This window comes from Vulpes lagopus, chromosome 11, assembly GCF_018345385.1.
Source record: "Vulpes lagopus strain Blue_001 chromosome 11, ASM1834538v1, whole genome shotgun sequence".
Taxonomy (NCBI): domain Eukaryota; kingdom Metazoa; phylum Chordata; class Mammalia; order Carnivora; family Canidae; genus Vulpes; species Vulpes lagopus.
In genome coordinates this window covers 81,697,281-81,712,931 of record NC_054834.1, presented here as the reverse complement: position 1 = coordinate 81,712,931, position 15,651 = coordinate 81,697,281, and the positions used below count along the sequence as shown (strand labels likewise).

General features: G+C 40.7%; 1 protein-coding gene across 1 annotated transcript in view; it reads left to right on the top strand.

Moving 5' to 3' along the window:
* Positions 1–14,039, top strand: part of LOC121471682 (collagen alpha-1(I) chain-like) — a 120,210-nt gene extending 106,171 nt beyond the window's left edge. The window contains exons 5-6 of the mRNA XM_041722462.1: positions 12,991–13,616; positions 13,825–14,039. Coding sequence (XP_041578396.1) covers positions 12,991–13,616; positions 13,825–14,039 — 841 coding nt within the window. The remainder of the gene's footprint in view (positions 1–12,990; positions 13,617–13,824) is intronic.
* The last annotated feature ends 1,612 nt before the right edge of the window (positions 14,040–15,651 follow it).

Here is a 15,651-nt window from a genome sequence, read left to right as displayed (position 1 = left end):
ATAAGGGGTGGGGGGAGGGCAATGAATGGGGTGCTAGTGATGTTCTGTGTGTCCTCAGTTCACCTCAAATAGTCATATTTACTTTATGCACAATCACGACGATAGTACACTTATGATCTGGGCATTTTAAAAATGTCACACTTAAAAAAATGTGCTTAATCGTGGGTGTGTTCCTTTTTCTTTCAGAACCTCCTTGGACATTACAACTTCTCTGACCTGCCCACTTAGCAAAATGTACTCCTGGCCGTTCCTTGCTTCCTGGATGAGGTATACTCACGGAGCATAAGTAGGGTGAGGTTGGCCAAGTAAGATCTTAACTAGAAATTCATAGGAGTCAACGTAAACAACATCGACGTTGTATCACACCCTTGAACCACTCTATGAATGTGGGTAATTGAATTGTTTATCTGTAGTTTGCTGCTGGAGAGATTTCTCAATTAATATTTCTAATAAGTAGGCAGAAGAATTAATTTTGATTGTAATAAAATAGTGAGCCCAAGAATTTCTAACCCATCTTTTTAGATTACTCTTTATCCTTATTGTTCTATACTTTCTGTCTCTCTTTTTTATCCACTGCAAGAAAACATTTCTGTTCACTTAATGGATTTCAGACCTTTTAAAAATATTCAGATCCATCTGATATTTATCTTGATTTGGATGTCATTCAGAGTGTTGCAATGAAAAAGATTTTCTATATGCCTTTCTAATATCTAGTATCTGTCACTGCCACCAGGCTGATATGCCCTTGGTTTTGTCTTTCCTTTTGATGAAACATTTCACGAGACTATGAGATGCATAACTGTGCATTTTTAAAAATTAATTTCAAATATTAGGTAAGGCTGTTAGATTTAGAAACCAGGTTTATTTACCTAGATAGAAGTAACAGCGTAGTATAATTTTAAATATGATTTTTGTGTAACCATTAAAAAAGTGATACAGGTGGTAATTAGAGAAACCCATTTGTGATCTACATATTCATGCAAAATAAAATTCCAGAATCAAACTACAACCCAGATGGGGTCTTCAAAGACTCTGATTTTCTTTCATGCATCTAGAGCATTCAAATATGCATGAAAACTTTTTATATTCATTTTTACTGATGATCAAATAGATGAAGGATGGACAGGGCAATTTGTCATTTTTTTGGGGGGGGTGGGTGACTGCAGTGAAATATTATTGATAATTATAGCATATATTTTATCCAGATGTTAGCTTTTTTCATTCTCACTGCATACCCCTCCACATCCACCAAAGTTTAACTTTCTCTGGCATCATCAAAGGGAAAGGCAGTTTTCTTGTTCACACCCCAGATGACTATCTCTGGTGCCACTCTTCCTGTTTCCCTCACCTCTTCTGTGGGCCACTGATTGGCCCTTTGTTTTCTTTAAGAGTATCAATTATTCACACATGTTTTTGTGCCAGAATTCACTGAAAATTTGGCTGTAAAGCATTTCCTACTCATTACCTTGTACATGGGGGTCTCTCTCTCGTCTTTCTCTGGCTTCTGAATTCGTTTTCCCCCTGGGCTTCTGTGAAGAATCTCCTCCCACTTGCAGCTGCTTGCAACCAGTGGCCCTATTCCTTTCATTTTTTTACAGAGAGCAACTGAGATCTGGCTCTGTCTTTTTCCAAACTAGGCCCTGGGGGCCTCAGCATTGAAACTGAAGTGGCCTGTCAGGGTGTTTTGCTACACAAAAGGCCGTCTACTACACAGAGAGGTTATGCGTAGTCTCTGGAAACCTAAGTGATTTCCGTGGGTTCTCTTTTCCCTTGTTACAAATAGACGAACATAAAGTGTCACTTAGGAATCTTAGCCATTCACTCTTCACAATTTATCGATATCACTGACCAGACAGGCTGCCCTCGTCTAACTAGACAGTCTTCTCTTCCACTGAAGAGTTTGCCCCCATGCCGCTCTCCTCAATTGCATTGTGATTGACAACCTGTAGAAGGTGACGCCTTCTACCACCTGTTAGTGCCAAGAACAGAATCAGAAAAACGCAATGACCATAAATGTTTTGTGGAATAAAAAATTAGCAACGAGGGACGCGTGGGTGGCTCAGTGGTTGACCTCCTGCCTCCGGCTCAGGTTGTGATCCTGGGGGCCCGGGATCGAGTCCCGCATCGGGCTCCCTGCATGGAGCCTGCTTCTCCCTCTGCCTGTGTCTCTGCCTCTCTCTGTGTGTCTCTTATGAATAAATAACTAAAATCTTTAAAAAAAAATTAGTAACAAAATGCCAGATTAAAAATCACTGAATAAGATTTTTATTTCATGTAACTACACCATAGACTTATTTAATTGGTATTCACATTTAGCTTCCAAATACCAATTAAACTTGGCACACGCCACTTCGAAGTCAACGATTCCCAATGTGTGAGTAGGCTGGAATTCAGAATCTCAAGTATAGATGAATATGCGTGCATATGTCATATATGTACATGCACACACGCACTTTCATGTATGTGTACATTTGGAAAAAGTCTCCTTCCAACCTGTCCCAGCTAGCCACATTTAATACACTGTTTCTCCCAATCTTACTAAGGAAAACTACTGTCATCAAGCATTACACAATGGCTAGCTATGTGCGAGTTACAAACTTCTTTTGTAATTATCTTCAGTGAATCTATTTGGCAATTTTGGTGCAAAATAGTAGTATCATTATTGATTCTTATTTTAATATCTTTCATTTCTATTGGTAAGTGTGCCCCTAATTGATGACTTTTATCCTTTAAATCCATTTAGAAAGTATAAAAAAAACCTTAAAGAAAAACACCGCTAAATCTTACACTCTTTATCAGCTTCCTCCATAATTAAGATTTTATTCATTTGTCTTTGAATACAGGCATACAAAACAAAGTTTGAGAAATATAAGAAGGTATAGAGTAAGAAGTAAATTTTCCTTCTAGACCTGCCTCTGGCCACTCAGTCCCTTCCTCAGAGGGTCGATTTTTAGTTCTTTTTTCTTCCATAAGCCTTCTGTACATACACAAGCATAAATAGCAGCTTTTCTATCATCTATTCATCTATACATCCTGTAAAACATTTGTATTTCTTGTAAAGATTAGAAATGTCATTGTGTGGAATTTATTAAATTTATTATGATGGGTGCTTGATTTGTTTCTAATCTTGGGCTATTACAAACCACACTGCGGTGAAGATCCATATACAGATGTCATTATATATATATGTGTGTGTGTGTGTGTGTATTGGTGGGATAAATTCCTAGAAGTGGAATTGTTAAGTGTGCTACTCCCCACGGTGGTCACACCAACAACAGTGATACCTGCGAAGTGGACCTCATACAAAATGTATGTATAAGTCATCATTGTAATTTTATCGTCACAACACTTCTCTAAAGTTTGTATTATTTTTCTAAGATGAGATGAGAAACTTGAAGCTTGGGCGGCTTGGTAATCTGGCTGAGATCCCACAAGCTCTGAATCAGAGCCTTTTCCAACATCGTCTTCTCTTTGTCTTAAAGAGGTGGAAGAAACTGTCTTTGGAACCAGTAAGTCCTGAGACCTGTCAGAATCAAGAAGCCAACTCAGGACATTCCTGATGTGGAAAATTCTGTCCTTTCTTCTCTATTCCTTAGGGGTACAGAGAAAGCAGGTGTATAAATGGACACACACACACACATACATGTAGACCTACATACATGCATATTTTATTGATGTTAAAACATGAAAAGAAAGACCTCAGGAGATTTATTATGTAAGGTCATCTCTGCCTCCTCATCTGTAAAACAAACCTTTGGACTAAATTATCTTTCAGAGTTATATTTTAAACATAAATAAGTTCATTAACTGGCTGAAAAGTTTCGGAGTTTTTTTATTTTGGAAAAATTCTTCTTTTTAGTTTAACATGTGAAGGTAAACGACTACGTATCTTCCAGATTGGTAACACATGACATTTCTGTCTTTCTTGGCGATGAAGTATAATTTTTTTCCTTTTGGATTATATTATTTCCCTGTACTAGGCATATTAAGTGGGTGCACACCCAAGAAGGGTGACTTAGAGAGAAGAAGTATTTGGTTGTCTCAGTTGTCTGGGTATCATAGCATACTTTACATGGTGTGGCTGTGGATGATATGCATTTATACAGAAGGCATTTAATTTGTCATGGCATATGTGCTTTAACATAACATGCTGATAATTGTGTGACTGGTTCTTTTGAATATTTCAAGAAAGGGTTACCAAGTGAGTTGTGCAAAGTACAGCTATGCTTCCCCAGATTTTGCAAATACTGCTTCTGCTTTGTCCCCAGCCCAATTTTATTTATATATTTTTTAAATTTTGAGCTTAAAAAGTAAGTACTAGTTTTGAAAAAGAAGTAAAAGTAAAAGAGACGATTCTCTTTTGCTTGATCTTAATTTTGGAATTCTGTTTATGAGAAGTATTTGCAGAAAAGTGTGGACAGGTAATCATTTAATTTTCCCTCTCTTCCAATGATATGAAATGAAGTAACTGTGGATTTTACAGACTCATATTAATACCATAAATTTCCTACAGTAGACACATTTAATTGATTAATTAAATTAATCACTCCATATTTTAGGAAAAAAACCATGAGTTAAAAAAAGCATCTCGGCATTTGGTTTGGATTGAGACACTGCACACCTACTGTGTAAGCAAGTTTATTTTTTCCTGTTTAATTTCCTTAATCTTTGGACACTTAATAAATTCAGGTCATTGGAGAAATTATAGGTGGGGACAATAAAGTCTAAGAGTCAAATAAACAAAAGCCCAACACACCCAGAAACCCAAATTAGAGATAAGGAATACTAGAGTAATAGTCAGAAAATATTTCCCTTTTGGGGGGCTCCTTCCTCCCTCTTTTACATGGTCTCTTAAAATTTTTCTTTTTGTCGCCATTAAGCTAAACAATATATTTCCCCCATATACCTCTCTGAAATGGGAATCTGCCTTTGGAAACAAAACAAAACAAAACAAAACAAAACAAAACAAAACAAAACAAAACAAAACATCTATTTCCCTAATTTACTCTGTAGATACTTTGTATTTATGGGAAGTTGCTTATCTGAAAAACAATCTTATCACACAGGGAAAAACCAATGGCTTAGGCTGATCATCTACCATCTGAGTCTACAATTCTTTGCACAAAATCTTAAATCCTAAGAAAAATCTATGGGTTCAGAAAGTAAAAAAGAAGAAAAGTGTGGAAAGAAAGAAGTAAAGCATGGATGACCCTACCTTAGGACGTAGCAGTATCAGAGAAGGCTGAGCAGGATCCTGGACCCGCAGCCCCATTCAGTCAGAAGGAGCACCTCCCGCCCTGCCTGATGGGAATTCAGGAGTTTCACCAGCTCCCAGAGGTGATAAGGTTACTTGCCATATCGAGAACCAGGAAAACCTGGTTAACTTAAATTAGAAAAAATTATCAACAGATGCCAACACTGAGATGACAAAGATGTTAGAATTATCTGATGAAAAATTTAAAATGGTCATCATAAATAACAATGCTTCCAGGAGCAATTATAAACAGGGCTTGATACAAATGAAAAAATAGAAAGCCTCAGCAGGGAAAAAAAAGATTTAGAGACAAACTGAAATTTTAAAACTTAAAAATAAAGTATCAAAAAACCATGACAAAACAAAACAAAACAAAACAAAAATAAGCAAAACTTTTACTGAATGGGTTCAAAAGGAATACAAAAAGAACAAAAGAAGGAATCAATAAGCTTTAAGATAAAAACAATAGAAGTTATCTAATCTGCACATGAGAGAGAAAATAAACAAGGTTTTAGCTACAATTGAGACTATAACAAAAGAGCTAACATTTATGTTGTCAGCTCCCAGAAAGAGAGATGAGAGAACATAGGGCTGGGAGAGTAATAGAAGAAATAGTGGCTGGAAATTCCCCAAATTTGACAGAAGATATAAACCTAGAGATTCAAGAAGCTGAAGAAACCTTCCCCAGTGTAACCCAGAGAAATCTTGGCCAAGACACATCATGATCAAAGTCCTGAAAGCTAAATATCAGGGGAAAACTTTAAAAGCAGTGAGAGATGGTACCTTACCTATAGGGAAAAGTAATTTGAACGACAAGAGAATTTCTTATCAGAAATCATAGAGGCCAGAGAATGTGCCACAACATTTTCAAGTGCTGAAAGAAAGTCACTGTCAATTCAGGATTCTATATCTATTGAAAATATCCTTCAGGAATGAAGGGAAATTAAGCCATTTTTCAGATGAAGGAAAACAGAATCTGTTGCCAGCAGAACTACCCTAAAATAATGACTTCAAGAAGTTTTCTAAACAGAAGGGAAATCATATAAGAAGTTACCATGGAACAATGAAAATGGACAATGGGAGGAGTGAAAATATGGTCTTTACAATTTATATTCCTTCTTCTCTTGACTTTCCTACATTATGTTTGGTACTTTTCAATGTTTAATGTGTCTCTTCTTGTATGTAGAGGAATATATTTAAGACAATTCCACTAGGAAGGGGGGAGAGCAAAGAGAATTAAAGGGAGTTCAGGTTTCTCCTTGTCACTTGTACTGTTAAAGTATTAACACAAAAAATTATGAAAGTTATGTACATGAAAGTATGTATTACCTATAGCAACTACTAAAAAGCTGTGTGTAGAGACATACCCCAAAAGCACTGTAGATAAATCAAGATAGAATTCTGGAAAAGGTTCAAACACAAAGCAAATAAATACAGAGAACCAGTGAAAATTATTCAAGGAATGTTTAAGAAGATAACAACTATTCACACATAATGGAAATGATTAGTCAGTTATATAGCTTCCTTCCTAAAACCCAGTTAAAAAGGGATCCCTGGGTGCCCAGCAGTTTAGCGCCTGGCTTTAGCCCAGGGCATGATCCTGGAGTCCCGGGATCATGCCCCACATTGGGCTCCCTGCTTGGAGTCTGCTTTTCCCTCTGCCTCTCTCTCTCTCTCTCTCTCTCTCTCTCTCTGTGTGTGTGTGTGTGTGTGTGTATTTCTCATGAATAAATAAATAAAATCTAAACAAAAACAAAAACAAAACAAAAACAAAAAACAAAACAAAAAAAAACCCAAACAGTTAAAGGGTGCTGCATACACCATGTGAGAATTTTACCGGAAGTGAGACAGGCAGTAGGTAGGTTTGGAACCGAGGCCACTTGGAGACAGAGAACTGGCTTACAGGGAGCATTAGGGTGAGGTACTTCGTGAAGGCTGAGCAGGACTCTAAGCAATGGAGGAACTGGGCTAGAGAAATTAGATGGAAAAGAAGCACTCAAAAAAATTGTACTCAGGGGAGTTTTGCTTATTTCACATTTTTGCCCTGCATGAGACTTTGATCCACATTAGAAGGAAGCCTCTTTTCTATTCCTTCTTGTACTTCTTGCATTTCACTTGTATTATCATTTTCTACTCTTTTAGGATTCAAAGGTACTGTACGTTAAATTACATCACTGGCAAAGTAGATTATGATGGAAGAACTGTGGGCCAAGCCATCATGAAAGTGTTCCTCTTCTCTGGCTAAACAAGTTTTGAGTTCCAAACAACAGACCTAATACTTATCTTTTGGAACCACTTTTCTGATGGCTGTAGATGGTGGGGTCCAGCTGAGATTGATGCTCAGCACTAATGTTCAGAGAAGGTCCTTTTATGGGAATTTATCAGCAAGCAGTGAGCAACTATCTTATTTAGCAGATTATAATGGTGAGTTGAGCTAAAGATAGTTTTCGCACACAGATTCAGTAGCTGCAGTGTTCCGTAACATATTAAAAGAAAAAGGCATATCTTGGTCTGTAGTCCAGGGTTGGGGTAGAGGCAACCCTCTGTCTTGAATGAAGTGGACCCTTCTGTAGGCCAGATATAAGGACAGAGTAGAGAAACACACATGCAACTCTGATGAGGACAAGTTTTCTTTTAAAACTGCATTGCCCACGAAGTATTTTTTTAAAAATTTATTTATTTGGCAGAGAGAGAGAGAGAGACAGAGAGAGAGAGAGAAAGAGAGAGACCTTGAGAGAGAGCACAAGTAGGGGGAATGGCAGAGGGCGAGGGAAGCAGGCTCCCCACTGAGCAAGAAGCCAGATACAAGGCTCCACATCCCAGGACCCTGGGATCATGACCTGAGCTGAAGGCAGACGCTTAAACGATTGAGCCACCCAGGCGCTCCGTCCACAAAGCATTTTTTAGCCTGAGTAAAGTGTACAATGACAATGAACAGCTATAATTTTACTTCTCTTTTTCTTTCTTTCTTTTCTCCTCTCTCCCTCCCTTCCCCTTCCTTCTTTTTTCTAAGAGAAAAGAGGCAACACCATTTTCCCAATCTACTGCTTTGGATCTTGGGTTGGGCCCAGGTTGCCTTTTTGTATAACTCAACAGGTAACTTTCTTGGACTTAATTGGCTAAAATAGGTCCATAGGCCTGTAGCATAGTATGTCCCCTTTTGTTGAAATCCACTTATCTCTCGGCTATCATTTATGACTTACTGTCCAGTCAACTCTATTACTGTGTTTAACCTAAAATAAATTTTCTGACTTAGTTTTCATGTGACTGAGATTCTATGTATCAATATGATTATTATTTTTTAAATTTTTTAAAATTTTTATTTATTTATGATAGTCACACACACACGAGAGAGAGAGAGAGAGAGAGAGAGAGAGGCAGAAACACAGGCAGAGGGAGAAGCAGGTTCCATGTACCAGGAGCCTGACGTGGGATTCGATCCCGGGTGTCCAGGATCGTGCCCTGGGCCAAAGGAAGATGCTAAACCGCTGTGCCACCCAGGGATCCCTCAATATGATTATTTTATTCTTATTTCAGTCTGGCTTTTCTGCTTGAATTCCACAGTACTAGAATAGCAAGTAATAAAGTAAGGAAAAAGCAGAGTATAAAATACTCTTGCTCCTTGTGGCCCTAGAATCATTTAACAAAGCACAATTTTTAGATCTATAATTACTATGAAACTTACTAAGTGAATTTCTTTAGAACACAAACAATAATTTTATCCTGCATATCTGAGAAGCCCAAATAACATAACTAGTCAGTCCTAGGTAGTTTCAAAATAAGAATGTTTCAAATTGAATAGAAGTGAAGCATTTTTTGAATAATGGGTGTGTGCAATTTCGGTTTCTTTCAGCGTAGAACCAACCCTGGAGAAGAAGTCCCAGGGTGTACCCTTGCATTTACACTAATTAACTCCTTAGGTAGTGCCCTGTTGGCTTTGGATCAAATTTGTGATTAAAAAAGGAACAGATTATTCAGTAATTATGCCGGGCCAGACATCCTCACGAGAGGTGCTTGGTCTTGTTTTGTGAATTATCTAGAGATGAACTGTCCATAATATTCCTCAGTGTGTTGTCATTGAGTGGTCTTGGGCACCCAGATCATGATGTTGAGGGAGTGATTGGCAAGATACTCAAATATTTTAAATGCATAATTTGTATGTACATTTGGGACAATTATTTTCATTTATTTTGAAAAAGTTTACTCAATTCATAGTGAATAATCACTAAAGACACTGCACAGTTGAGTATAGTGGACCTCTTGCCACTTTTAGGGTCATTAATAAGGGAGAGGACTTTGGGATGGCTGAGGGCTAGACCTTGGAAATGCTGGGCGAATGGTTAAAGAATATGGTACATTATCACATGACTTATTCATGCTTTCACTTAAAAGACGCTTAGGCATTTCAAATTACATCTTTGAAATATAAACTTTTAAAAGGTTTCGTTGATGGCATTGTGATGGCTCCTCCAAGTGTAAGGAATGGGTCAGGCAGGTCCCATCTGTGCCCAGAACACGAGATTCTGTACACCCTACGTTTTGCAGATGAAGTGCGGATGTGGCTTTGCTTGTTGATGTGGAGCGAAGACCTGTTAGAACTGGTAGGAGGGTTTTTCTTTCCTCATGCCAGTCATTGTAATCTACTTACAGCAATTTCTCCTCACCCAAGCCCCACCTAATAAGATGTCATGTTATGGGTATGATTTATGAATATGATTTGAGTACTTCCTAAATCAGATGAAGTGGAAAACAAGAGAATTTGTGAGTCAGTTAAGAAGGATTCATTTGCCTGTAATACTGTCTTCTAATCAAAGTCTTCTATTTAAAATGTTGAAATAACGTCAGCAACACTCCAACATTGCTGTAGCTGTGACTATGGCCATGACCAAAGTGACCTGACACGCTGTGGCTACATCAGGGCCTCCCTGTCCCCCCCATACCACCTGAGTAGAGAGGCAACACAATGGTTCTCATACTTCCCCCCCCTCCTGCCGTTGTAGGGAGTCTTCTTTACATTTTCAAAAATTCAGTTATGCTGCCTTTCCTGAGGGCAAACTCCTTGAGTGAGAAGTGTAGTTGGAAGTGTGGCTACAGCCACCTGGGTGGCTCAGTGGTTGAGTGTCTGCCTTCAGCTTAGGGTGTGATCCCAGGGTCCTGGGATCGAGTCCCGCGGGGAGCCTGCTTCTTCCTCTGCATATTTCTCTGCCTCTCTCTCTGTGTCTCTCATGAATAAATAAATTTAAAAAATATTTTTTATATAAATTTATTTTTTATTGGTGTTCAATTTGCCAACATATAGAGTAACACCCAGTGCTCATCCCATCAAGTGCCCCACTCAGTGAATTTTTAAAAATCTTAAAAAAAAAAAAAAGGAAGTGTGGCTACAGCATCTTGGTTGGAATGTGCTACAAACACAACCCAGTATGTTTTTTCTCTTCCTTCCATAAGATTAGGTATTCATTTACTCTTTTAAAACAAAACCACAACATGGTTTTTGACTTTTTTTTAACCAGTACCACATGTGATAAATGAAAAGTTGAAAATGTAAATATGTTTGCAGCAGCATTAAACTTTTAATTTTAAGTAATAAATTTGTTTTGCGGTTACTAGCACGTGCAAGGAAATGGTCTGGACAAAGATATTTCGCTTGAGACTCAACAACCTGATAATACGTGCACAATTTAAAAGGTGTTGGTGCGTGTCTCATTTGGAGTGAGTAAAAGTGAAGGAACTGGGAAAAATTTAATGCAATTAAGCTGATTAAAATGTTGTATCACTCCCTTTTAAGTTTAAACCATTTGTTCAAAGAAAGGAAATATTACCCTGCGAAGAGCTTGGGCTTCAATAAATATTTATTGAACTGTAATGTCCTTTCATAAGAGTATCTCTCAGCCATGCTCAGCATTTTAAAGACTCTCCTTATGGCCGAATCACTTTGCTTTGGAAATGTAGCAGGTGAATTGTAATTGTCCGGCCAAAGTCAGAATCAGTTCAATAGGACTATCCCCCATGTTTATCCAATTGCAAGTAATGTCAAGAGGTGAGACGTTTGATGAAGGGGCTATGATTTCTCATCTATGAAATGCTATTCTCACTTGTCCCTTTGGGGACTGTAGCTGTCAAAAGGAAAAAAAAAAGACAAGATGGAAAAAGAAAATCTTTATCCAAAGAGGGCCACAGAAATGTCTATTTAACCCAGATTTTAAAGACGATTTTATAATCTTGATTAAAAAATAGAAGTCCCTCATCTTTTTTTAGCCAACCAGGTGTAGTAAAATATACCAGTGGCATGAGCATCGGGAATTCTGCGGGTAACAAGTCTGTATTGATCCCTCCTTATGAGTGCGGTGGACCGAGAGCTTTTGAGTAACCACATTTCATGGAAAAACCCATTGACTTTTACTTTTTTTTTTTCCAGTGTCCCATCTAGAGACTTCACCCCCTGGTAGCTCTAGAGTGTCTTCTAGCTCTTAGCTTTCCAATTCTCACAAAATACTTTTGGTGTTCTCTAGCAGGTGAATATTGTCTTTTATAGAATGGTATGCTTCCAAGATGACGCTATGTTGACAATAGTAGAAAAAATATGCTTGAAAATGTCATATAGTCAGCTCGGTTTCACGATTAGTGAAATGTGAAATGAAAATGAGTGAAATCAAACGTACTTGGGTGTGTGAGCTATATGAGTAATGTTCTAGAACACTGACAAAATACAGTTCTAATATCTAATCTAAAAAAATAGGTTCAGTGTTTGGATCCATTTGGAAAGCAGAGACCTACCAAATTGTGGTTAACTTTTTTTTTTTTTTGGTAATTTTTATTAATGATATTAAAGAACACCTAGGCTAATGTTTATTTATCTGGAGGACTTCTTAGCAATTGATTATAAACACACATTTAATTAACAAATGAGTCACATGGACAGGATTTCCACTGCCAAGGTTTTTTTTTTTTTTTTTAATCATTTTCAAGTAATAATACAAAGGATTTAAGGTTTCCTTTGATTCTTTGCTGCAGTTTTGAAGACAAGCTGTGTTGGCAATGATGGTTAAGCTTTTTAACTGGCTTGGGTTTGGCGCAAAGAGCAACCCCACAGTAATTTCATCTTGAGATTTGTGTGTGTGCAGGAGACAGAGAGAGCGAGCGAGCGAACGAAGATGAAACTATTCTTGTCAGTTGCTTTTTGCAGAGCACTTCGGCCCAGTCATCCGGGATGACACAGAAGAAACCCCCACAGTGAAATCCAGAGGAAGACCTGTGCTCCTTATTTTTATGAAGATGTATTCCAACATCAGAACCACGGAGCGGTTCACAGAAGTAGCTTCTTGTCTGTATCTTTAGGACTCTTCGGGTGCTTTTGTAACCTACTCCGTGCCCACAGCACGGGGTCTTTGTCTCCCCCTCCCCTGGAACTTTTCCTTTATTTTTCTGTTACCGAATAAGCCATACATTTTAAGCATACTTTAAAAATATCAATAACATAAAAGACTGCCATTAAGTAATTTCTGTTCGGAATAAGGTATGTCCCCTCCACACATTTTTTGACCAGAGGAGGCCGCTCAGGGAGCTAGAACCTTCCAGCGGGCGATCCACTCGTGAGAGAAAAGTGGGAAGTTCTGTAAATTGTAAATTTTTTAGTTTACGACTAAGCTTTGTTCAGGGTAACAAAGCAGTGATTTATTAAAAAAAAAATAGTGAACACAACCTCAAAACACCCTCTCATGCCGACTCCGTGTAAGCGGCGTGTCAGGCCCACGAGCGCATGCGCTGCAGGCATCCTGCCCCTTCCCGGCGGAGGGTGGCCTCGCAGCGGCCCCCGTGGGGTCCCCGCCCAGTGCCGGGGGCCTCCACGGACTGACTCCCTCCCGGCAACGCGGGCGCGCAGTGGGTGCCCGGAGCCTTGAGATGGGCGAGGCGTCAGGAGGGCCCGGCGCGGGGGAGCGGGGCGTGCACTGCTCCGGGGAGCCCGGGAATGGGGGAGCACTGAACCAGGGAACCCGGGAGCAGGGCATGCACTGCACCAGCGAGCGGGGGAGCACTGCACCAGGACGCCAGGGAACGGGCGTGCACTGCACCGGGGAACGGGGCGCCGGGGAGTGGGGCGTGCACTGCACTGGGGCGCCAGGGAGCGGGAGAGCAGGGCGTGCACTGCACCAGGACGCCAGGGAGCGGGCGTGCACTGCACCGGGGAGCCGGGCGCCGGGGACTGGGGCGTGCACTGCACCAGGACGCCGGGGAGCGGGGCCGAGGAGGGCGCGCAGCCGCTGGGCCCTCGGGGATGCCCGGCTCAAGGGACCCGGGACCTCGGCCCACGTGGCCGCAGCGTCCGGCCTCTCCGAGGGCAGCAAGAAGGAGCGGACCGCAAGTCAGGAGGGGCGGCGGGGGACGAAGGTCGAGTCCCGGCGCCGCCCCTGAGAGCACGTTCTGCGCTGTCGCCTCGCACGCCCGGCCTTGAGCGCCAGGCCTCTTGAGGCCGCTTCACGGTTCGACAGAAATGTGACAACTACCTCGATTGGGTTTAGTGACTCGGTGCACAGAACGTGCTGCTCAGCACTCTGCCTTTCCCGTCCCAGGGTCTCAAAGTCCTTTCAGATCAGTCGGCGCCGGCGCATCACCCCCCCCGGCCCCCCCCCACGGCTCGGGCGCATCACCCCCCCCGCCCCCTCCCCACGGGCAGCACGTGCCCATCACCCCCGGGCGGCTAGCCCTCGGGAGCCGATCCCCGTCTATGCGGCCACGCAGCCCTGAGGGGCCCTGCGCGCAGGCTGGTCCTTGCAGTTCGGAATAGCCGTTCACTCATCCATTCTTCTATTCATTTTCTTTTAAAACTTTTTTTTTTTTTTTTGAATGGCTCTTTAGCTGGCAGAGTCTAATTTTGGTAAAAAAGTGAATGACTAAACATTTCTAAGCCCTCACCTTTATGTGTACATATATATTTCATGAATTAAGATTATTTTCCTCACTAGTCATAGCTGAGCTCCTGTCTCAGTTACCGTAGATAAGCCTGGGAAGAAATGAATGAGCAGTTAGGATTATACTATATAGAGAGGTTTGTATTATAATTTGTTAACATGATTCTTAACGCATTGTCTATTTCACCAAACTGACATTGAAAACAAGATTTTTACTGGGTGGCTACTAATTAGTGCTGTTCTCCATGTTAGAGATTAAGTTGCTTTCATTTTCCCCTGTAATGAACAGTCCTTAGAATAGAAACTTAGAAGGAGAGTTGCTAAACCGAAGGGTAGGAACGCGTTTAAGGCTCTTGGGCACCGGATTGCTCTCCAGAGCTCCACCTACAGTGCCTGGGACTGTCTTTTTCATGGCACCTTTGCCAGCCTTAACTGTTGACAGCCCTCAAGCTTTGGAATAACATTAAATGCTTTCTGATTTGAGCAGGACTGATGAAATGATTAAGAGGTAGACATGTTATCACAGGCCCATGGGACTACCTCCCAAGCGATTCAATGAAACAAAACTTCAGAAAATGTTTTTGATTTCATTCACTCACATTCACCCACTAATCTGACAAATATTAAGTTCATATATTCAGTACGCCCCTAGTGCGTGCCAGGCTATGACCTCTGCTAAAAACACGGGTGGTGAAATTTGCACGCTGCTTAGGTCACTATAATGTCTGGCCTAGTTTACTGTGCCTGCTTTTCTTGTGTACTCCCTGGATTCATTCTTTGGTTTTTAACATTTGCCACTGTGACGGTTATTTCTGTGTGTCAATTTGACTTGGCCGTAGGGTGCCCAGATATTTGGTTAAATGTTATTCTGGTTTCTGTGGGGGTGTTTTCGGATGAGAGTAAATCGGTTGAGCAAAGCAGATTGCTCTTCCTGCACGGGTCGGCTTCATCCAACCAGCTGAGGTCACAAATTGGTTCACCATCCCTCACCACCTGTGGGTAAGAGCCTTTCTCCTGCTTAACTACCTTTGGCTTGGAGCTACACCATTGGCTCTCCCGCTTCCCAGGCCTTTGGAATTGGGCTAGAACTGCATCACTGGATTTCCCAGGTTGTAGGCTCGCAGAGCGTGGATGGTGGGACTTAGCTTTCAGAATCTCATAAGCCAATTCCTTAGAATAAGTCTGTCCCTCTGTCTGTCTCTCTTTATATAAATACACACACACACGTATCTCGTATTGGTTCGGTTTCCCTGCAGAACCCTGACTAACACAACGACTGTAGCTAGAGTGATGTATCTGCAAAAATCTATTAATTCTGCTTTCCCCTTTGAAATTATTCAGTGAGTTCCCTTTGCCTTGCAAGAAACCTCAAACTTTCCATTTCCATGGTTTCCTCCATGATTTAGCCCCTGTTTTCCTCTCCAGCCTCACTTCTTTACAAATCAATCGGTTACTATAATATTTAAACACTCCATGCTTTATGACCAC